This window comes from Dermacentor andersoni, chromosome 1, assembly GCF_023375885.2.
Source record: "Dermacentor andersoni chromosome 1, qqDerAnde1_hic_scaffold, whole genome shotgun sequence".
NCBI classification, from domain to species: Eukaryota; Metazoa; Arthropoda; class Arachnida; order Ixodida; family Ixodidae; genus Dermacentor; species Dermacentor andersoni.
Genome location: NC_092814.1, coordinates 414,688,258 through 414,712,756, shown reverse-complemented (window position 1 = coordinate 414,712,756; position 24,499 = coordinate 414,688,258). Strand labels below are relative to the sequence as shown.

At 42.5% G+C, this 24,499-nt stretch overlaps 1 protein-coding gene across 3 annotated transcripts in view; it reads right to left on the bottom strand.

The window, feature by feature from the left end:
* LOC126518482 (solute carrier family 53 member 1) overlaps positions 1-24,499 on the bottom strand; it is a 400,674-nt gene that overhangs the window by 87,784 nt on the left and 288,391 nt on the right. For all 3 annotated transcript variants that reach the window (XM_055065054.2, XM_055065055.2, XM_050168268.3), the window contains exon 10: positions 196-396. In XM_055065054.2, the coding sequence (XP_054921029.1) occupies positions 196-396 (201 nt within the window). The remainder of the gene's footprint in view (positions 1-195; positions 397-24,499) is intronic.

Here is a 24,499-nt window from a genome sequence, read left to right as displayed (position 1 = left end):
TCATTTGCTACTGCTGCTACCTCGCTAACTCAAACAAGCTTTGTGTTATTGGAATTGCAACACTGCGTTAGAACTGGGTTTTCTTTTATAGCTGCAAGAGCTCAGTGCAGTTCTACTACAAACATAGGCAAACCAAAGATGCACAATCTGGAGAAATGAAGGAAACTGGGCAACAGTGTTTCTACTGAAACTGACCCCTGTAGACATTGAAGAGGGTCGAGAAGAGCACGACGAAGAACGTAGTGGCGTACTTGGTGGCATTGGCCAAATGTGGGAAAGCTTCCCGCGTGTCCCGGTACCGACGCAGGCACTGAGCAAACCGGAACCAGGCTGGCAGGCATGCCAACACGGGCCGCAATGCGAGGTTCACAGGCTGGTTCATGCAGCGGGTGGCGTCTGAAACAAACAAACCCAGCACTCAATACAAGTTTCCCGAGTTATTAGGCTGCTTGTTTAGATTCTATGGCAGGGGTGTGTGAAGCTACACGAGGTGTGTACAAAGCGACAATGAGAAGTGGCAACATTAAAGGGACACCAAAGAGAAACTCCAAATCAATTCAGACTGAAGTGCCACTCTTTCAAAACCATTTTTGTTAATTTCTCAGTAATGTGCTGAATAATAAAAGAGAAAACAAAGGTAAAAGACTCTAGCATTGGTATGTTAATGCGACATCATGAACCAAGTGTATTTTCGTATTTGGGCTGTTATGCTTTTCACCAAGTTACTGAAACCTGCTCGACTCTCTTAGGATACAATGTAGTCCATCTTTACCGATAAAAAATTAAACAGGCCTGAGCAAATGTGGTCAAAATAACAGCAAGCTAATGTGGGAACTTCACAGCTCTTTTGTTCTTGCATATTTTCTGGCTTCTCAATCTCTTCTCACAGTAAGAGTGGCCTTCTTGAGGCATTGTAGAAGAGTAATTTACGAATGTAGCTGAAATTATTTTTCTCTTTAGTGCCCCTTTAGCAAACTGTAAAGGAAATGTGTGATGAGAATGTACGCAATAGCTGAAATTCATGTAAAGTTTGAGAAAGTGAGGTCAGAAAATCAGTTTTTGAATTCCTCCAAACTTGATCTGATGGAAAAAGTCTAACTAACAACCGCAATAAACCAGGTTTGTCTCAAACTGTACCTTCATTTACGCTAAAGTAATCAACCACTTTTCAGTGACTAAACATAGATTTTTTTTTGCAGGTTACACAACAAATAGATGCAGTGACAAAAAATGTGACCAAGCACAAACACACAGTGGATGAAACGCACACATTGGCTGGTTTTTCCTCCAAGGTTAGGCTCATGAAGAACAGCCCTGACCTCACCACTATGCAGTATATGCAGCACCACAGGCAAATTCGAGAAGGGACACACACGGACTGGTGTGTCTCTCCCTTCTCCAATTTGCCTGTTCTGTGCAGTATTTTTTCCTAAGCATTATGAACTAACTAGCCCAGCAACAAGTTTTATTGCCTTGGGCTAATTAAGGTTTAACAAAATTCAGAGGTGGTCCAGCCAGTTTAGGATTTGGAGCAATTTTTGGAGCAGGAAAAATATCGTTCTGAAGCAGTTTAGGAGCAGCCACACCAGCATTTTGGAGCAGTTTCAGAGCAGAAAAATTTGTCTTTTTGGAATACTTGGAGTAGTACAGCAGTAATGTATAGCCATTTGGCAAAACTTGTTATTACTGTGCAAAAAGTAAGTGCTGCTTAACAGTGAAGCAAGACACAAAGCCAACAGCGAGCAATTAAACATGCCTTCCAACGGACGGTACACCATGCACGGTATGTTGCAAACATTTTCATTTGGGCAGACAAAGAACTGAATTTTGTAAACAAATAAAATTTTTTAGGCTAACAAAAAAAAATGATATACGCCTTGGCGCAAGACAGACATAAAATTACAAATAAGCTAGAACAATTTGTGCTGTCAGGCACAAGACAAAAAGTGATGGCATATGTCTTATGTGCCTTCCAAATGACAGATGTGTTTTGATGTGCTTTACCGCATTAGACAAAATGTGTATTACACTCAATAACAATGCTAGAAGCTTGAAAAGAGACTATGCATCTATGAACGGCACCAAGATGAGATGCCTCTGTACGGTGTGTTCCAAAGGTGGTGATGGCATTGGAGCACAATGTTTGCACCATCCTGTACACTTGCTTTCATTGTGAGGCAGTTTGTCAGCTTCCTGTGTGTCGTGTGGTCTCTGCACATAGATACGAGTCGATTTGGTGTAAAATATTAACTTTTGTCGTAGATACCTGACCAACCTTTCGAAGCACTACCGGTCAAGCCAACGTACAAGGCAGTGTGCCATTGCGAAAATTGGCTGTTGGCCGATGTGACCAGCAAGCTTTCCACAAGCCGTCACGGAAAGCTTGCCGATAATATGTTTGAATGAGCAGTTGACTGGCAATTGGTTCAGAGATGATGCATGCGTGTTTTTAACTGTTGAAGCTGGCAACTACTGCAACTGCGCATAGAAGTTCGCAGATTGACCGAAAGTTCCGAACCGCATGTACAAATGCGTGAATCCACGTGCATGAACACGCGTATGCAATACCACCTGCATGCCTTCCAGTGGCTAATCGGTCCTATACCTTCACACAAAGGCACTGCTTTCGTTGCCTTCCCTTTGTCTGCGTCAGGTATAGGAATTGCTTCGTTTTGAGTTGATGACCCGGACGACCCTTGCACCAAGACAAGCGTGCCTACATCAGATTGTGCTTTCGCCATGTAAAAACTCCAGAATTAAATTTTCTTTTGTCCCAAAACCAACTGAGCACCGTGTTAAGGCTGCATGCAATGCATCAACCCGAACTGAGTGTTTCACCAAATATATATGAAAAATAGAGTAGTAGATAATCGAATCGATAATCGAATCATGAACTGAATTATTTGAATGTTCACAAATCGATTCGTATAGTTGAGTACAGTCAATGTCCGATTTTTCAGTCTATCTAGAGGCTGTGAAAACCTACAAAAACTCGGGCAGTCCGAAAAAAAAGAATGCATGCCTTTTACTGCCCCCCCAAGGGCTCAAATCGCCACAGGCGCAGCCAAAATAGCTCTGGAGGCATGCCAGTACACTTATCAGGCACATAGGTGCTCATACTGTGACAGAAGACGGCAGGTGCACGCGTGCGTAATTAAGGAATACATACTGTGTCCCGTGACAATTGCCTCTTCCCACAATTGGTATACTTCACTTTGCGTGTTTCACCACGTAACAGTGCTGTATTGAGGCGAAGCTAACTTTTGGGAACCGGTATTATGCAACGCGTCATGCTTTCCAAGCTTCGAAGCCATTGGTGAGAATAACAAAGGCTGAGTCGGCGCCTTTGCTAACAGCGGCAATTTTTTTTTTAAATGAAAAGCACGGCACCGAACAGCAAGAAGCTTGGTAGTGAACGTCGAAGTAGCTAGACCTAGAGTTGCTGTGGTGGTGGCTACGACTATCACACCACCACGGCTACCAGCAGATCTGCGTGCGAGAGCGCCTGTTCGAGATGGCGAGATAAACTAAATGACGGCAATGATGGCTTCGATCAATGCCCTTTCGAATCTACGGTCATGGCGAAAAGTCTGGAAAATCGAACGGCAAAGTATTTTTGCGTCCAAAATTTCAGGCGGGCTTATACAATGACTCTATGGGGTGGTGCAATGAAGGAGCCCTAATTATCGGGCATGTCCAAAACATCGGCTGTTGACTGCAGATGCATAACCCTACTGAATTATTATAATTACCTATAATAATTACTTCTCTCCACCTTGCGGGTTTCCGCAGAACTACTACGTGGAACCCTACTGAAAACATTTCATTGCCGTGAAAACACGAAAATACCGCTCTTTTGCACAGTTGGCGCAAATGGCAGAGTTGGAGCACAACTGAAAATTGTCATCCTGTAGATGCTTTTCAATCAATCGACAGTGTTTAAAGGGGCCCTGAAACACTTTTCTAACTAGTCATAGAATGGCCTCACTATCAAAGGGTGTCGTCTCACGAATCTTGTGCCGAAAAAATTTTTTCCTATCCTTCAACTGTAAGCGAAGTTATCGCAATAATACCCAACTTTCTCTCTTTTAATCTCTGCTAGCTGTGCTGGGAGCTACACAGCAGAGAAGCCAAATGGGCAAAGCGCCAGCCAAAAGTTGAGGGTGGTGAACATGCTTGCCATGGCGGCCGCAGCAGACTACAGCTACTACAGCTCTGTACTGCCGCTACGTGCAGTACAAAGATGTCTTTTTGAGATTGCAGACATATATATTTTTCATTTACTTAATTAGCAATTACTGCTCTTGTGATCAGCCAATAGCTTTTGATGTGATGGCACTGTGAGGGCCTTTCGCTGTGTCCGACATGAGATTGTAAATTCCCCGCTGCAGTGTATGCCATACAATGCAGTGCAGTATATATTTGGCCTTCAAGTTCACAGCAGCCTCTACGACAGATGCACAAAGTTTTCTTACTTCGTTCAAAAAGTGTTTCAGGGCCTCTTTATTGCACCTACAACAGACACCGCTGTGGAGGGTTTTGGATTATTTCTGACTACCTGGGGTTCTTTAACGTGAGCCGGAAACTTGGCACACAAGCATTTTTTTCCCTTCTGCCCTCGTTAAAATGCAGCGGCTTTGACCGCAAATCAAACCCATGACCTTGTGCCCACCAGTGAAAATTAATAGCCACTAAGCCACTACGGTTTGTAATTAACTGTTTAATTATTTAACCTTCTTTTAGCAGAACACTGCAGAAACTAAAAACCCTTGCTGTTTCCAGCACTGCATCCTTGAAACCAAGTGCTACCCTGTGCCAAAATGTGGCATTTCACCACAGGACATATGCTCAAGTTTCATTTGTTGCAAAATGCAAGATTCTGAACAAAATGCTGATTTTTACACCCGCTAAAAGAAAAATCAGTCAGCGAAGTGCCCCTCATCCAAGGGAATGTATGAACATGCTACACAGGCACACTTGGCAGAAGACAGCAGTGCACTTGGCGCAACTGCACTTTCCCATTATGTCTTACTGTAGCGATCAATGCTAGTGGGTAACTTGAGGCAGCCACATGTTGCTAGAACCAAATTTCTTGCCCCTATGACAGGCATAAACACGCTATTTCCTCTGTTTGCTCTATTTGAGTGCAATTCCTATGTTTTGAGTACCATCCAAAGGCTGCTATGTCTGCAGTTTTATCTTCCAGGAGTACAGAAATAACATTTTCGACTCTTCATTTTTTGCATTAAATAAAAGTGCGGGGACTCTAAACCCCAGGAAAAAAAAATAAAAAGAACTTACAAGCCTCAGAGCGCTCTAAATAATTTATTAAGGCGAAAGCCTTATATGTCTCACTGGTAAGCCGACCTTGAGCAAAAACGCATCAACGACACGAGAGGTACAAAAAGGCTACAATCCCTCAACCCTTGGTGGGAGTCGAACCACGGTTGTTTTTGGGAATCGAACCCATCACCTTTGGTGTTAATGAAGGTGAAGTTAATTAAGATAGAGTAAAGGCACTCGAATCCACACCCTTAGAATGACAGAAAGCTGAGCTAGTTGGTAAGGATTCATTATGCAAAAAGGAGGTGAGGCGTGCAGACAGGACACAAGAGTAGAGAAGTGGACAACACAAACGCCGACTATCAACTGAAGGGAGCACTGAGGTGAAAAAAGAAAGACACAAAACTCATCTGCGCAAGCTCAGGAATGGTATCTCCATGTGTCAGTCGGGTACATGTGCCGGTCTACGTGAGAGATAACTGGTCAGGCACTTAATCTCTTCCTTATGTAAAGTAATCAAAGACTGACTCACGCACGCACTTCCACCATTATAGATATGCCATGCCTCTACCATAAGACACGTATCTTCATTCAGATGCCTGTACAATATCGCGCATTCATCTAACTCTGGCGTGCAGTTACAATCTTGGCAATGTAGGAAAAGATTAAAAGGCGATCCACTGGTTAACGACCTTTTATGTTCCATTAGCCTCTGATTGATACACCATCCCATTTGCCCTACGTAGAACTGGCCGCAGCTAAGGGGAATATTATAAACCACACCCATACGACAGTCAGTAAACCTTCAGTCAGTAAAGTCAGTAAACCTGGCGGTAAAGTAAGTAAAGCTGGAGATTTCAGCCATAGAAAAGAATTTACAGCCAGTAAAACTTAAGCCTTCGGCAGTTAAGCAACGTGCGGTTGACGTCCTGTCAAGACATAATCGTGATAGGGTTGTCTCCAATGTCAAGAAAGCAAAATCCCTCACCTTAGAACTGTTTTTCTCGGCGAAGACCCATTAGCAATAAATTCCTTTTCGCGCTATAGTGCCAGAGAAAGGGACGTGGCAGGTCTGTGTCGCTAGTTACCTACAGAACTGCTTAGCTTCATTAGTTTTTTCAAACCCCTTTTGCTTGCATAATTCTCGGGCACTAGTTCAGTATTTGAGAGAGGAAAATCCTGGTGATTGTACAGCTTTTCGTATGTATATCGAAGACCTGTATTACTCCTTGCCGCATGACAAGTTGCTAAATTCCGTAAATGAGTGCATTAAATAACAAGTGCAAGAGTTTGCTTTGCTTGACAGATGCGGTGTTTCCATGGGAGCTTTTCTAGAAATTCTTTCAATGTACTTAAAGTCGACGCTGATTGGGTGGAGAGATGGTGTGTTTCTGCAGAAATCAGGTATTTGTATTGGCTCAAAGGTTGCCCCTATTCTTAGCGATATTTACCTGAGTAAGGTTGACAACAGCTTAGAGAAAGCCTTAGGTGATAGCGTTATCAAGATATTTCATTACGTTGATGATTACCTGATTTTCTGCAATAGGGAAGAATTCGATTCCGCTGCTACCTCAGTAAGTGAGCAATTTAAATTTTATGGAGGAGGATTAAGGTTTACCAAGGAATTTCCTCAGCGACGCGTAATTCAGTTTCTTGACATTTCCTTGGTCTTCGAACAAAATCACGTTTGTTGGCAGTACTCCCCAAGATCTTTGAAGCCGTTGCTAAACTTTCAATCCAAGCATTCCAAAGCAATAAAAACGAAATTGCCATGTCTTGCCTTAAGTCTTCTCTCACCAGATACTGCACGCACAAAATGAGCGCCACTTTTAATGCGCAGGTCCGGCGCCCATAAGAAGCGGGTTATCCTAGCGTAGCAGTGGCCACTGTGGCTGAACGCCTAAAGAAGTCAGTTTCGAGGGGGACGGACGTGATTACAGAAAGCAGTAATAGCAAAAAAAGAGTAGTGGCTATTCCATACATTCATTCAGTATTGCACAGGCTTAAAAAAGTTGCAAGTAGATATGATGTTAATGTTGCTTTCACTGCTCCCAATAAGCTAGGTAAAATATGCGCTGCCGTGCAGAGGAAAAAGGAGCAGGTAAAAGGCAAAAAAAGAACAGATATTTGTCCAGTGAAGCACAATAAGAACAACAGGTTTACTGACTGTCGTATGGGTGTGGTTTATAATATTCCCCTTAGCTGTGGCCAGTTCTACGTAGGGGCAAATGTGGCGGTGTATCAATCAGAGGCTAATGGAACATAAAAGGTCGTTAACCGGTGGATCGCCTTCTAATCTGGACAGTGGACTTGGAAGCACCGAACGAGCACGGATGCTGATCAAATTTTTTCTGATCGCACAGGTTAGTGACAAGCATTTAGTCTCTTCAATTAGAGACAACGATGTAACATTAACGGTGCTCCCAAGTCCACAATGCTGTGTTGCTATTTTGCGGGATTGTTTTAATGTTGTCTGCTTAATGTTACTGACATCCGGAGACGTTGAACAAAATCCAGGCCCCGACTTTGATTCAGATGAATGTTCGCAGCGGGAACTAATGAAACGTATTCTAAGAGAACAAAAGGAAATGAACAAAACACTGAAACAACTGTCTTCAAATATCAAGCACGTGGAGACAATAGTTGCAGATTTGCAAGAAAGAATGACAGTTATTGAGGATGAAAGGGGATTATGGAAAGAATGCGAAGACAAGATGGTACACTGCAAGGAATCTTGTAAATCTACCATGCCACAAGTAGAATTTCTGGCATCGAAGGTCGATGATTTAGAAAATAGAAGTAGGCGGAATAACCTAGTAATTTATGGATTACGAGAGAGCTCTGATGAAGATGTTAAAACACTTGAAGAAGAAGTATGAGACGGTATATTTAAGAAGATCCTAGGAATAGAAATTAACTCAATAGAACGAGTTCACAGAATCGGCACAAAGCAAAGCCAAAGGACACGCCCCGTTATTATCAGGCTCTTCAACTTCGCTGAGAAAAACAAAATACTATCAAGCTGCTTCAAGCTGAAAAACACACAGATTTCAATATCCAAAGATTTCTCAAAGAAAGTACGCAACACACATGCTAAATTATGGCGTTCTGCAGTAAGTGACAAGGCGAAAGGGGCAAAGGTATCTCTGGCATTTGATAAACTAAAAATAAATGGCAAAACCTTTATATGGAATGAGTGTGAGGACTGAAGAATTGAACTATCTAAACCGATAACTTCTGCACACGCTGGCCCAGCAGCTCGCGATGGCACGCGACAACAACGTACAAAATGTATCAGAGTGTTATCACTGAATGCGCGCAGTGTAGTCAATAAGTTCAGCCTACTTGAAAGCATAGTTGCAGCCCATCAACCGCACGTTATAGTCATCACGGAAACCTGGCTTCACGAAAGCGTCCAGGATTCCGAAGTGTTTCCACCTTCTTATCGGCTCATACGGAAAGACAGAGAATTGCGGGGGGGAGGTGTAGCTGTCGCAATTAAATCTAACATAAAATTCACAGTTTTAAACAGCGTACCTGACCATGCAAGCGTATGGTGTAAACTTACATTTAATGGAAAAAGCATATTTCTGGGTGGCGTATACCGACCTCCGAATGCGCCCCCTGAATACCTAGACGTTATGCACGATTACACTGCACAACACACTAATTCACGTTCCAATATTATCATCACAGGTGCTTTCAATTTACCAGGAATCAATTGATCTAATCTTTCGCACAACAGCTCTGACGCAAAAAGTGCTGAATCACTATAGTTTGTGCGATTTACCTTCTCTCTAGACCAGCTAGTTTCCGAACCGACTAGAATAGCTGGTCCGTCATGTTCTGTGCTTGATCTGATGTTCGTAAGCAGTCTATTTCAATATGACACATTAAACGTTGAAAATGGCATTTCGGACAATAAAATGATCGTATTCTCCTGTCCAATTTTAGGAAACCGTGAACGCGTTGAGCCATCGATTGCTGTTATCAGGGATTACTCAAGAGCGGATGACAATGTTATCTCAGAATATTTAAACGCCTGCTTTCTGCAGTTTTCACTACTTCATGACGTAAATGAATTATGGTTACGTTTTAAGCGTATTGTACACTTTTGTGAAGAAAACTACATTCCCTCCAGAAAGAAACGAGTGAACAGAGAACATCCTTGGGTATCGTGCGAAATAATACATTTAAAACGAAAAATTAAAAGGAAGCGCAGAAAGAAAACCACACGTGACCTTCAAGATCTCGTACACTTATTACAAGATAAGATCCACATAGCCAAGGAGCGTTTTTCCACTGTTACTCTGCCTTCTTACATGACGAATAAACCACAAAAATTCTGGCGCTACCTATCGAGGGAGCGGCACACCGTATCGCAGATTACTGTTTCGAACGAGACGGTTGTTCAGCCTGACGTCATAGCAAGCAAATTTAATGAATTTTTTCAATCTGTATTTAACAGAACTACCTTTAACGGTCACTCTCCACGGTATCAGTTCGAGAATCCAATGCCTGAAATAGATATCGACCAACAAGGAATTTTTCGACTCTTACAAAAACTGGATGTAAGGAAACCCTGTGGCCCTGATCTTATATCAAATGCATTTTTGCAAAAACATGCAGTTTGGACGTCAAAATACTTATACGTAATTTACAGGCGATCTTTGGGAACTTCAGTGATACCCGACGACTGGCGAAGGGCCAAAGTAATACCTGTGCCCAAATCTGGCTCTAAACTCGACGTAAGTAACTATAGACCTGTTTCATTAACATGTGCATCCAGTAAATTGTTCGAACATATTTATTTATAAGGCCATAATATTGCACTTAGAGAATAATAACCTACTATACAGCTGGCAACATGGATTCCGCTCAGGTCTAAGTACTATTACTCAGCTGAGTTAACCCATGCTGTAGCTACCGCAATAAATAACAGAAGCTAAATAGATGCCGTTTTCTTAGGTTTTTCAAAGGCCTTTGATGTTGTTCCTCATCCAGATCTTATTACTAAACTAATTGCCATTGGTGTACACGAGAAAACAGTATCATGGATCAAGAACTATCTCGAAAACAGAAAGCAATGCGTAGCTGTGAATGATATTACGTCTGATTACATCCACGTTTCTTCTGGTGTTCCACAAGGCTCGGTTCTTGCACCCCTCCTATTTCTGATCTACATCAATGATATTCGTTCATGCGTTCAGCCGCCTATTCAAATGCGCCTATTCGCCGATGATTGCGTAGTGTACACAACAGTGAATACCAGAGAGGATCAGGTAAAACTAAATGATTCGTTAGCTGCTGTACAAAATTGGTGCAACATTTGGAGGATAAAACTGAATGCATCAAAAACTACCAGTATCTCCTTCACACACAAGAAAAATGCGCTTCAGTTTACATACACAATAAACAATATACCACTAAGAAAATACGAGGAGGTCACATATCTCGGGGTCACTCTTACTGGGAAACTGGGTCACTCTTACTTAATTGGGAAACACATATAAATAACATATATGACAAGGCCCTAGGTAAACTACATTTCTTGAGAAGAAAACTTAGAAACACACCTCCTAGTGTTAAATTAAATGCATACAGAACCCTCATTAGACCCGCTTTAGAGTATGCTGACATTATTTGGGCCCCGCACCAGAAGTATTTTCACCAGAAGTATTTAACCGAGAAACTAGAACGCATACAGAACTTAGCATTGAGATTTATATATTCACAATATTCACGTCAAACGAGCATTACGAACCTGCGCGTCAAGGTTAGCGTTCAATCACTGGCTCAACGCAGAATGATTTCCAGATTAAAATTTCTATACTTACTTTATCACGGCTCCTATCGAATACCACAAGCAACATACATTCAAGCGCCATTCAGACTTTCTGCCCGAACCAACCATAATAAATCAATACGACACCATCCCAGCCATAATAACACTCACAAGTACTCTTTATTCCCACACGCCATTTCCCATTGGAACATACTACCCTCTAGAGCCGTAAATTGCCCATTTGCCAACGCATTTATTGACAGTATTGAGAATCTGGAATTCGAATGGTAAACGCTGTTTCTCCTGCTTCCTGGACGGCTCATTTAAACAGTGTATATATTTATTGAGTATGTTCATTTTTGTGTGTGCTAATGCTCTTTGTTTTGGATACACTAGTTTCACTTTATTCTTTTTTTTGTACTGTATTCCATGTTGTAACCACTCCTGCATGGGCCCGACGAGGGCGTGCAGTATTGTAAAATAAATAAATAAATAAATAAATAAATAAATAAATCTTTCCCTACATTGCCAAGATTGTAACTGCATGCCAGAGTTAGATGAATGCGCGATATTGTACAGGCATAAGAATGAAGATACGCTTCTTATGGTAGAGGCATGGCATATCTATAATGGTGGAAGTGCGTGCGTGAGTCAGCCTTCGATTACTTTACAATAGGAAGAGATTAAGTGCCTTAACAGCTATCTCTCACGTAGACCGGCACATGTACCCGACTGACACATGGTGATACCATTCCTGAGCTTGCGCAGACGAGTTTTGTGTCTTCTTTCTTTTTTCGCCTCAGTGCTCCCTTCAGTTGATAGTCGGCATTCGTGTTGTCCACTTCTCTACTGTTGTGTCCTGTCTGCACGCTTCACCTCTTTTTTGCATAATGAACCTTTGGTGGGAGTCGAACCCACCATCTTTGGTGGTAATTAAGGCACAGGTAACTGAGATAGATAATTAAGGCACTCAAACCCCCATACTTTGATGTTAATTAAGGCACTCGAACCCACACCTTGGGTGAGAGCCAAACCCTCGACCTTTTGAATTAAGAGGGGTGACTAAGCAAGGTACACTAAGTAAATGCAGGGGGATGACTAAGCAAATTAGGAGGGATGACTAAGCAAAGTACATTAAGAACATGCAGGTGGATGACTAATCGAATTAAGAGGATGAGTAGGTGAATTAAGAGGGATGACTAAGGAAATTAAGAGGGATGACTAAGTGAATTAAGGGGGACATGTAGGTCATGTGTCTGTCTTTAATACATCGGCACTTGGGCTTTCACCTTTAAGTGGTCTTAGGGGTAATGTAAGAGGCCGTGTGAATTTTTATATTAATTTTTTTACAGCCACTTTTGGTTTAGTGTCTCGGGAGGTTAATGTGTCATGACATGATGCAGAAGGTGGCCATGTGCGAGCCTGACATTGAGACTTAACATTCGCTCCTGCTTGCTCGGTCATCTGCTATGCTGCTACATCAGCCCTCAACAGAGTAGCAACAGAGGAGGCAACAGAGCCGAAAATGAGAGTTGAAAATATAATGTCAGAACGTTAAAGTTCCCCACACTATGCATAACTTGTAGGTTCCTTTACAAAGCATCATACTACACATGCGTACGTGTCATGCATCCTTCTCTGTCTCTTGTGCATCGCACTATTTTTTGTTGTTATGGAATACAAACTTGTCCAGCATTCTATCCGAAGCACCATACTAGCCAGGCACAATACCACTGCTGTAAAACCTAACTCGTGTTTGCTTTGTTTGCATATAGCCCTTGTAAGTTATCACTTCTTGCTTCAGATGTAGTGCCTGAAGCATACGGACATGCACACTGCACCGACTTTAGAAATACCAGCACTGACATGTTTGTTGAAGAAAAAGCATGACATTAACTGTTTCAAACACTGATGAGCTCAAAATTGTTTAGCTATGCTGTATCGATTGCACTGCCACACATCAGAATAGACTGTGAAACTATCACACATCTCTATGACTTAACAAACGGAAACCCGTCCAAGGCAACCAGTGAGCAAAATTAGTCTATTACATATGATCATCAGGCTGTTGAACATGCTCCCAGCTTCGTAATCAGCTTCATCATCCCAGCTTCGTTGACAACCTTAGGAACACACTCAATGCCTCTGATTTTACTAAATTTATTTAACTGCCTACTATTTATTTAAGAATTATGCATTCTTATAAGCCAAAACCCCTATCTGATTATGAGGCATGCTGAAGTGGGGGACACTGAATTAACTTTCACCATCTGGGGCTCTTTAACTGCACCTAAATTTAAATATACAAGTGTCTCTGTATTTTGCCCCCATCAGAAGGCGGCTGCCGTGATCATCATTTATATGCACATGTGTTCATGTGACGATGACTTCTGTAATTTGTATGATTTCTTCCAGACATTGTCTTAAAAGTCATACACGGAACATAAAATGAACATTTAATGCTACTAATATCAAATCAGGGCTCAACGACATGAGACTGAAATCACTATGTAATTTGCAGCAAAGTGCAACTAGGGACCTTGAAACAAAGCAAAATATCAATCTGCTAAAATTGGCTACTTTATGTACTGCTGGTAATCGCTAGTGTCAAGGTGAAGCAGTAAGTTAGGTGTAAGCAGAGGCTCCTCATTCTATTAAAGAAAGCAATATCATACCACCAGGTTAGAAATATGGAAATAGTGTTGTGGCATGGCTGATAAAAACATGCCCACATGCACTTGCACGCGCACACACACACGAACACACACACACACACGAACACACACACACACACGCACACACACACGCACACACAATCGCCCAATGGCTGGCGTCTATTGGATGCCATGCGGGTCAATGATGTCATAGGTGAGGCATAATAGAGGGGACCTTGAAAGCCCCAGGAGAGAGCAAGCAATCTTTTATGCAGTATGGGGCTCCCTGTTGCATGTAGAAGAATAATGTGCGGCTCGTGTGTTCATGGCAGCTTGGTTTACAGATTGTGACAATTTTCTTATCGTGTTAGAAAAGTGTTTCAGTGGTCTAATTCCATCTATAATAATGCTAATGTATTTTTATTATAGTTCCTGCACTCCTTGAGTTTTTCATGGGCAACTAGCAGCTCAACTGCTCAGATGTAGTAAAAAATTGCAAATCACACTAGTACATATTTTAGACATGAGTGAGTGAGTGAGTGAGTGAGTGAGTGAGTGAGTGAGTGAGTGAGTGAGTGAGTGAGTGAGTGAGTGAGTGAGTGAGTGAGTGAGTGAGTGAGTGAGTGAGTGAGTGAGTGAGTGAGTGAGTGAGTGAGTGAGTGAGTGAGTGAGTGAGTGAGTGAGTGAGTGAGTGAGTGAGTGAGTGAGTGAGTGAGTGAGTGAGTGAGTGAGTGAGTGAGTGAGTGAGTGAGTGAGTGAGTGAGTGAGTGAGTGAGTGAGTGAGTGAGTGAGTGAGTGAGTGAGTGAGTGAGTGAGTGAGTGAGTGAGTGAGTGAGTGAGTGAGTGAGTGAGTGAGTGAGTGAGTGAGTGAGTGAGTGAGTGAGTGAGTGAGTGAGTGAGTGAGTGAGTGAGTGAGTGAGTGAGTGAGTGAGTGAGTGAGTGAGTGAGTGAGTGAGTGAGTGAGTGAGTGAGTGAGTGAGTGAGTGAGTGAGTGAGTGAGTGAGTGAGTGAGTGAGTGAGTGAGTGAGTGAGTGAGTGAGTGAGTGAGTGAGTGAGTGAGTGAGTGAGTGAGTGAGTGAGTGAGTGAGTGAGTGAGTGAGTGAGTGAGTGAGTGAGTGAGTGAGTGAGTGAGTGAGTGAGTGAGTGAGTGAGTGAGTGAGTGAGTGAGTGAGTGAGTGAGTGAGTGAGTGAGTGAGTGAGTGAGTGAGTGAGTGAGTGAGTGAGTGAGTGAGTGAGTGAGTGAGTGAGTGAGTGAGTGAGTGAGTGAGTGAGTGAGTGAGTGAGTGAGTGAGTGAGTGAGTGAGTGAGTGAGTGAGTGAGTGAGTGAGTGAGTGAGTGAGTGAGTGAGTGAGTGAGTGAGTGAGTGAGTGAGTGAGTGAGTGAGTGAGTGAGTGAGTGAGTGAGTGAGTGAGTGAGTGAGTGAGTGAGTGAGTGAGTGAGTGAGTGAGTGAGTGAGTGAGTGAGTGAGTGAGTGAGTGAGTGAGTGAGTGAGTGAGTGAGTGAGTGAGTGAGTGAGTGAGTGAGTGAGTGAGTGAGTGAGTGAGTGAGTGAGTGAGTGAGTGAGTGAGTGAGTGAGTGAGTGAGTGAGTGAGTGAGTGAGTGAGTGAGTGAGTGAGTGAGTGAGTGAGTGAGTGAGTGAGTGAGTGAGTGAGTGAGTGAGTGAGTGAGTGAGTGAGTGAGTGAGTGAGTGAGTGAGTGAGTGAGTGAGTGAGTGAGTGAGTGAGTGAGTGAGTGAGTGAGTGAGTGAGTGAGTGAGTGAGTGAGTGAGTGAGTGAGTGAGTGAGTGAGTGAGTGAGTGAGTGAGTGAGTGAGTGAGTGAGTGAGTTTATTTTCCAGGTTTAACTGGAGGGTTTTCTGGCGAAAAGCTGCATGAGCAGCTTGACTATGTCCAGAAAACCCCTACAAGCAGTAGCACACTAGTGGTACAGAAATCAGACACACATACAATAGTTATAGTCAATAAAGAGAAAACATTCACCAGTTATACATACAGAGTGTAACAATCTATTGCAAAAAAAAATTAAACAATAAAATCGAACATAGAGGCGCTCAAATGGTCATACAATATTCAGAATAAAATAGGAATAATCAAGCAAAACATAAAGGACATAAAATCACATGTCAACAAAATATTTCCGCAGCTAAGCTTTAGTATATCCTATTGTGTGTTTATATGTGTTTAGAACATGGGGCAGGTTGTAAGACAACATTTGTAATTTATAGTTAGTACGAAAACGTGTTATATTCCAAGTATTAATAGTTCTTGTGTGTATGTTAGCATGACGCATGTCCAAAGATGCCAGAGTCGAATAAAAATCGGCAATGGATGCCGTCGAAAAATACATTTTTTGTAACAACTTAAACTGATACAAATACAAAGACTGATACAAAGACTGCTAAAGTCATGCAAGTGGCAGATGCAATATTTCAAAACATCTCATTTTGTGCAAGCTAACATTGAAGCAGTGATAAATGCACTTCATGCGCGGGCTTCAAGACAACCAGAAGTAGACCACACGACGCCCCACCATGACGCAGAGCTAGTGAAAGCAGCGCAGATCGACAAAGTTGGAGGAAATGCATGGCTATGGAGGAGGGTACCCTGTAATCATCTGTAGCTCTCTTGATATGAGACTCTCCAAAAAATTGTGATGCAAATGATTTATTGTACCTGTACCGTACATGTCTGCAAAATTTGTCTGAACTGTTCCAGGGACCCTTTAAATGTCAGCAGACCTGGCTTTGCTTCAAAATGTGCAACCAAAGATGTAGCTGCAATCACTTCAGCAGCAATGATTGCAGCCAATAATTATATGATCCCACCACTCACCACTCGGGCTTACAAACCAGTGACACGAGGGAGTATGCAAGTTCAGTTGCCAGAGGCAGATTTCATCTGCTAGCCACACGTATTGCAGCATATCAACTGTATAAATGTTAATTGTGCTCACAGCCATCATCAAGTCAGGCTGATGATTTTTTGTAAGCCAAAATTGTCCACCATTATGGACATAACTGACCATTTCATGGGTCTGAGAGTGACAGCACTGCATGCAGTGACGAAGGAAGACATCCATAGATTGGCCAAGCTCCCCCTGCTATATATAGAAAGATCTCCTCTTTTGTCACGTTCATATTTTCTTTCCACACCCCTAGCCTTTTTAGCAAGGGCCACCATGCTAAGCAGGAGAGTCAGGCAGGCATGGAGATTTGTTACACCCATGCCAGGGGAGCCCACAGTGCCTCCTCTGCAAGGCCTGCTTCTACCAGAAGTCCACACTCCTTTCTGGTAGCAGGAAATGAAGTGAGCAAGTACGGCTGCATCTCCCCATGGACATTCATTGTATCCGCTGCTGTTAAGTAACTTGACCCACGGTTGTTGGGGCCTCACATGGGGATACAAATAAAATGCCATGTTGGCTACGATGCCAACCGTTTGCTTCGAAGGATAGAGTTGTACCGCACACCGACGCCCAAGCATGACAGTGTTTCCAGACATAAACACGCGTTAATCTTTGTTTCTGATAGCATGCATGAGAAAGTAAGGGGACAAAAGAAAAAAAAAATGGGAGTGGGGCTGGCACAGAAGTAGCACCTTCACAGCGTTCCACGTGCACAGAAGTAGCACCTTCACAGCGTTCCACGTGCGGGGCCATCCCATTGGTGACGTCAACAGTCCTCGCAAAACATATCAGATTCTTTAGAAGCTTCAGAATGTAGTTAATTTATGTCAATGCCACAAGGTATTGACATAAGGTATTGTGGTTCAAAGTCAGATTCCCACATGGCCTTTAAACTCTTATTAAAATAATGTATGTATTTGATTCTAATGAGTCCTTGATCGTAACATGTACCCAATTTTTGACAGCCAGAAATGAAAAATGCAATGCCCTTGACAGTTCAGTTACCAGCATTTCATAGAAAAAGAGAGGATAATGATGACCGGTTCTCATTCCTGGAAGAAAAGTACTACATCTAAAGAAGAACGGAAGATTGGGCGAGTTGGTGGTTTCCCATATTGTTTAAAAAACAGTGCTAAAGACGTGCACCGGACAATAGAATAGAGGATGGGAAACACACGGCGCTGACTTACAACTGTGTTTTTTGGGAAAAACACCATGGCTTTTTAAAGCCTTGCATCAAGCGTGCGCGCATGCTCGATGTGAATAAAAGCAGTTGTAATTGCTAACACACTGCCTCGTGATCGTGGGTGATATTAACACCGTTGTTCATCCCGGTTAAGCAAGCCCATTTCCTTCAAAGATAAGGTTACGGAAGGCTGACTAACACATCCATTACCTTTTCTCATTATGCAAAATGCTTTCACTACTTCCCTGGTAATGCTATCATTGTGACAAACAGGATTTTTCTGTCATCAAAGAACGGTTTACACTCGCATTCAAACCAGTGCTTTGCCAGGTTTGTAGATTCCTTGTCTAAAGAATTCTGGTGCTTTAACAGCCTTACGTTAATGCATCTGCCTGTCTACCCTTTGTACAGATGGAGGCACAGATGGGCAAGCTCCAATGTTTGGGTGTGGTTTGATATCTTTAATCGTGGAAACGTTTTCTTCAGATGAGTCAAGCCATGATAATATTGGTCAACTTGCTGCCGTGGTTCAGTGCTTACGGCATTCTGCCACAAAGAGGGCTTTTTTTTCATGCGATATCTTCTTGCGTGCGGACAAACTGCTGTGACTGCAGCTGCTATACTAGTCGGCTCCCTTTCACGAAAAATAGCATTACTTTGAGGGGAATTACAGGTTATTCGCATTATTAGCATGGTACTGGTTTTAGCATTGTACTGTATGCCGAGAAATGTCATGGCTATATATTATTGCCTCTGTTGCAAGCAGTCTCAAATTGCACTTCATAACATAAAGCCAAAATGTATATCCCTGCCTCAGCATGCCTAGCATGATTCTCAGGTTGCTCATCAACCAGGCCAGTTGTTGCCTGAGCATTTTCAATTGAGTAATTATTGCCTAAATTTTGACTATAAGCTTAAAGCTCCTCATTTAATAACACATTAAGCTAACGGACAGGTTATAATGGACAGGTTATGGCAAAATATGGATTTATATGTATCACTAAAACACAGAAGCCACAATTTAAGTTCTCAGCTTCAGCTAAGAAATTCAAGGCCAACTGCACTCTACAAAACATGATTAATGGCTTAAACGAGAAGAAAAGGGGTTAACTGAGGGGCCCGGTTTTTATTAGTCATACTACAGGAAGCCAACGAACACTGACACCAAGAACAACATAGGGGAAATTACTTGCACTTAATAAATGAAATAAAGAAACGATAAATTAATGGAAATGAAAGAGGATGAAAAAACAACTTGGCATTAATTTATCGTTTCCTTATTTCATTTATTAAACACAAGTATTTTCCCTATGTTGTCCTTGGTGTCAGTGTTCGTTGGCTGCTTATAATATGACTAATAAATATTGGGCCCCTCGGTTAACCGCCCTTCTTCTCGTTTATTACATAACGAGGGTCTCGAATCTGGCAACATTGATGCCTTCAGGTAGCATGTGTGGGTTTAGTGACCGGTTGCCTTCACCTAAAAAAGATCATGTTCTCGTAACGTCTGTGGCAGAAAGGATGTTCCACATCCGCCACCAAGGTCTGTGTGTAGTGGCACTGGCTAACACTCCCAAGGTTCTACTACGAACCAAATACCCAAGAAAGTGGATGGGTAAACGGCGCCATGATAGCTCAATTGGTAGAGCAGCGCACACGAAATGCAAAGGTTGTGGGATCGTTCCCCACCTGTGGCAAGTTGCTTTTTCATCCACTTTCATTTCCATTAATTTATTGTTTCTTTATTTAATTTGTTAAGCACAAGTAATTTCCCTTATATTGTCCTTGGTGTCAGTGTTCGTTGGCTGCTTATAATATGACTAATAAATATCGGGCCCCTCGGTTAACCGCCCTTCTTCTCGTTTATTACATAACGAGGGTCTCGAATCTGGCAACATTGATGCCTTCAGGTAGCATGTGTGGGTTTAGTGACCGGTTGCCTTCACCTAAAAAAGATCATGTTCTCGTGACGTCTGTGGCAGAAAGGATGTTCCACATCCGCCACCAAGGTCTGTGTGTAGTGGCACTGGCTAACACTCCCAAGGTTCTACTACGAACCAAATACCCAAGAAAGTGGATGGGTAAACGGCGCCATGATAGCTCAATTGGTAGAGCAGCGCACACGAAATGCAAAGGTTGTGGGATCGTTCCCCACCTGTGGCAAGTTGCTTTTTCATCCACTTTCATTTCCATTAATTTATTGTTTCTTTATTTAATTTGTTAAGCACAAGTAATTTCCCTTATATTGTCCTTGGTGTCAGTGTTCATTGGCTGCTTATAATATGACTAATAAATATCGGGCCCCTCGGTTAACCGCCCTTCTTCTCGTTTATTACATAACGAGGGTCTCAAATCTGGCAACATTGATGCCTTCAGGTAGCATGTGTGGGTTTATTGACCGGTTGCCTGCGGCAGAAAGGACGTTCCACGTCCGCCGCCAAGGTCTGTGAGTGATGGCGCTCGCTAACACTCCCAGGGTTCTACTAGGACACATAAATACACAAGAAAGGAGATGGGGAAACGATTTCTTAGATACACAAAACATCTTAACAGAATGCCAGCATGGATTTCAGAAAGGGTACTCCACTTGTGCACAGCTAGTTGCTACCATCCATGATTTTGCCATATTTGTAGATAAAGTAGAAAAAATTGATGCAATTTTTATGGACTTTTCAAAAGCTTTCGACAAGGTATCACACAGTAAATTGTTATTTAAATTACATAGTCTGCTTAGAAACTCTTTACTTGTTAATTGGATTTCAGCGTACTTGAACAATTGCCGCCAGTTTGTTGCATTTAAAGGCCGTCAATCTGACCAATTACCAATGAAATCAGGTGTCCCGCAGGGCTCGGTCCTAGGGCCACTCCTTTTTCTTGTGTATATAAACAATACAGTAAAAGACATCTCTGTCAAAATTGTACGCGGACGAATGTGTTGTATATACGGAGGTTAATGATCAATTGGATCAGGCATTGTTAAACAATAATTTTCAGCGGGTTGTTTTATGATGTATAAGCTGTGGCAGATGTGTATAAACTTCGAAAGACTGCGAAAAGACTGCTTTTATGCAGATCACTCGAAAGAAGAGGCCCTTAACGTTTTCGTACAATTTTAACAATGTGCTTCTGTCTGAGGTGTCCGAATACAAATATCTTGGACTTGGACTATGGATTTCAAACAATCTTAGGTGGAATAAACATATCTATTACGTTACAGCTAATGCTTATAGGAAGTTATTCTTTTTAAGAAGAACGTTAACTCTGGCTACCCCTGCTGTAAGAAGATTGGCATACAAATCCACTGTCCTCCCAGTCAGTCTTAGACTATGCTGCTATAATATGGGACTCCTATACAAAAGGTAATATTCTGAAAGTAGAGAATGTCCAAAAAAGAGCTGTGTAGTTCATTTATAACAATTTTCGACGCACCTCAGTGACTGAACTACAAGCTCGCGCTAACCTAACCCCGTTATCCGATAGAAACCGCTCATCAAGTCTAAAATTTTAAATCAATTAGTTAAGGGGCACTATAACGTTGCCGTTCGCGAATGAATTACATTTTCTTCCGGTTATTAAACACGTGAAAGACATGAACTAACAATAACACCTTTTCATTCTCATAATGACTCTTTCAAGTATTCATTCTTTCCATGAACAGTCAGAGACTGGAATAACCTCAGCAGCTGCATCGTTCAAGCGGACTCTTTGTCAGTTTTCGCATCCCTTCTTGATGGCTGAAACATAATTGGTTATGTTTATAGTGACTGTCTATATGATATCTGTGTTGATTGTTCCTTTGTTTAATTTGCACATTTGATAAATGCTTTGTTTAAATTTTTTGTTCTCTTTCTTGACTGTGACCTATGCATGTAAATATATTTTGTTTGCCATTATGTTGTATTTTCTTTCATGTATTGTATCCCACCCTGCTGAAATTACGGTGGGGGTTGCAGTACAAAAAAAAAGAAGAAGCCATTCCACTCTGTGGAGGTGGATGAATAGCGAAGCTGATTAGCACACGACAAAGGTGACAGAATTTTTGAACAAAAGTACGAACTCAATTACCATGATTTTTATATAAATTCGCATGGACGACAGGACCGCCACCCAAAGTAGAAAGCAAAAATGGACACCTGCTATCAATGGTTTCAAACACTGCTTTTGAGACCTTCTGCACCACTCACGGAGATTCTGTGCCATTAGATGTGAAGGAGGGGAACTATATTTCTTCTGTTTTCTAAGCAGCTCGCTTTTTTCCCACCAGGAGGTAATTTCTGAACATGCTCTGGGGTTTTCGCGATTGTTAAAGTAGAAAGCAAAAATGGCCTCCTCCGAGAGAGGTGCGCGCGCTTCAAAAGATCGCATCTTGCGGTTTCACTGCGTTTGCAGCTGATTTTATTGATGGAGACGAGCAGCTGCGAGTCTAAGGATGGTCCCTTTTCGTCCGACTCTGAGAACAATGATGACGCAAACCAGCCTGGAACATCAGCAGCCACAGCCCGGCATGCCCAACTGCTTGCCATTAAATTTTTGCAGTGCAATACCTGTTCAATGAAAAATTTTCATGTTTTGGAGATAGTGCCAATCAGACAGCAATACATTTTTTATATCTCACAATTTTTGTTACATATTTTTCTTGGTAGATACAAGAGTGTCTTTATGAACTTTGTTCAATTTTATCCTTGATAAAAGGATAAAACCTTGATTCTGGCAATTTTTCTTTTTTATGATGTAATCATCATCATCATCAGCCTAATCATGTCCACTGCAGGACGAAGGCCTCTCCCTGCAATCTCCAATTACCCCTGTCCTGCGCCAACCAACTCCAAATAGCACCAGCAAATTTCCTAATTTCGTCCCTCCATCTAGTATTCTGCCGTCCTCTACTGTGCTTCCCTTCTCTTGGTACCCATTCTGGGGCGCGATCGGAGATATTTTGTTCGATACGCGTTCTGTTCAGTTGCTGCAACGTCACAAAGTTGCAGTATGCAAAATTTGTGACAGCGGGGCGGAGAGAGCAGCCAATCAGGAAGCGGTGACCTCCCCGGAAGTTTACCTCCGTCGTTTGTCGTCTGCTTGCAAACAGTATACTACAAAGCCAAATGTTTCTCGTCTTCAATTGAATGAAATCTTTATCTAAAAAACTGTATTTTTTCTTCTCAAGCCCAAACACGTTTTCAAATAGTAGTACGTGTGACTACAGCAATTTATAACTATTAGGTCCTTTGCATCGTCCCTAGGTGGTGTCGCGCACAGCGAGAAGGAAAAAGAAAAAAAAACGACGGGAAGAGTGGCGCACTTTTCAAGAGGCAGCGACAACATACCAGTGGCTCGCTGGCACCGATGATATTGTCGATTTCTCTGTACAACCAACGAATTATTTGTTTCGAGAAACAAAAGCGACACCGGAATTCACTTTCTGCCATTTCTTCAAACGCGTTTCGCACCGCCACCCGCTCTCCTTCTTCCTCTAGAAACGCCAGCGCAACAACCTAAGTTTCCAACGGAAGCGCCATTTTCCAGAATTAAACTATGGATTGGATTCAAAAGTGCCATTCCGCAGCCGAAAAGGCCACCTGTTGGATCCAATCCAATCCACCAGACGCGCCATGCGAAGCCGTATGATCGCTCCAAACTTCTCAACTCCCGTCGCGTTCGGACGAAATGCTCGGTGGGCGGATGATTGACAGGAGCGTGTCGTCATTTTGACGTCACCAAAAACGGGGCGGCGCCCCGCGGCTGGCGACGTCGGCGCAAAGTAGGCCAATCGCGCGCGCCGGTAACCGAACGAACGCGCCGAACAACCATCTCCGATCGCACCCCTGTTACCCTAATGGTCCAACAGTTATCTAGTCTGCGCATTATATGACCTGCCCAGTGCCATTTTTTTCTCTTAATGTTTATTAGAATATCGTCTATGCCCGTTTGCTCTCTGATCCAAACTGCTCTCTTTCTGTATCTTGAATCAATTAATGTGTGGTGTTTATTGGCGCAAGGGCCAGGTATGGCCAAAGAGCGCCAAGCCAGTGTTGATGAGTTTGCAGTGGAGTTATGAATTCTGTGAAGTTGATGTGACGTGGCTGTAAAAGGGCCTAAAATAGTCGCTGTAAAGTGCGTAAAATCTACATGCAATAAGATTATGGCGATGACAAAAGACATGTACTATGAGCATTAGGGTGCATGGCGAAATAATGATACCGTATAAAAAATGTATAAGATTCTAAAATTCACTAGAGCACTATGGCCTCATTAGAGCCCTTAAAACACAAGGGCCTAGAGGCATGTGCTATAAAAAAACAACTGTCACAGCGGCATCCTCTGGAAAGAGGATGCGCTACGAGTTTAATGGGCTTATAACATGCAGGACAACATCATTTAAAAAATTGAGGGCTACCTTGGTGTTAAAAAACGGTTCCCTGCCAAGAAACATAGACGGGTGAAGAGGGACGCAATAATGATATGCAGGATGAAAATATTTCTTTCTTTCAGACTCAGCTTTCTGACACTCCAAGAGGACGTGGAGGACGGTCAGCCTCTCACCACATCGACCACAGGTTGACGGTTCATTTCCAGTGAGCAGAAAATTGTGGGTACCAAATGTCTGCCCTATTCTGAGGCGACAGAATAAGACATCTGTTCGCTGAGATTTTGTTGGGGAGGCCTAAAAACCTAAGTGTGGCTTTATAAC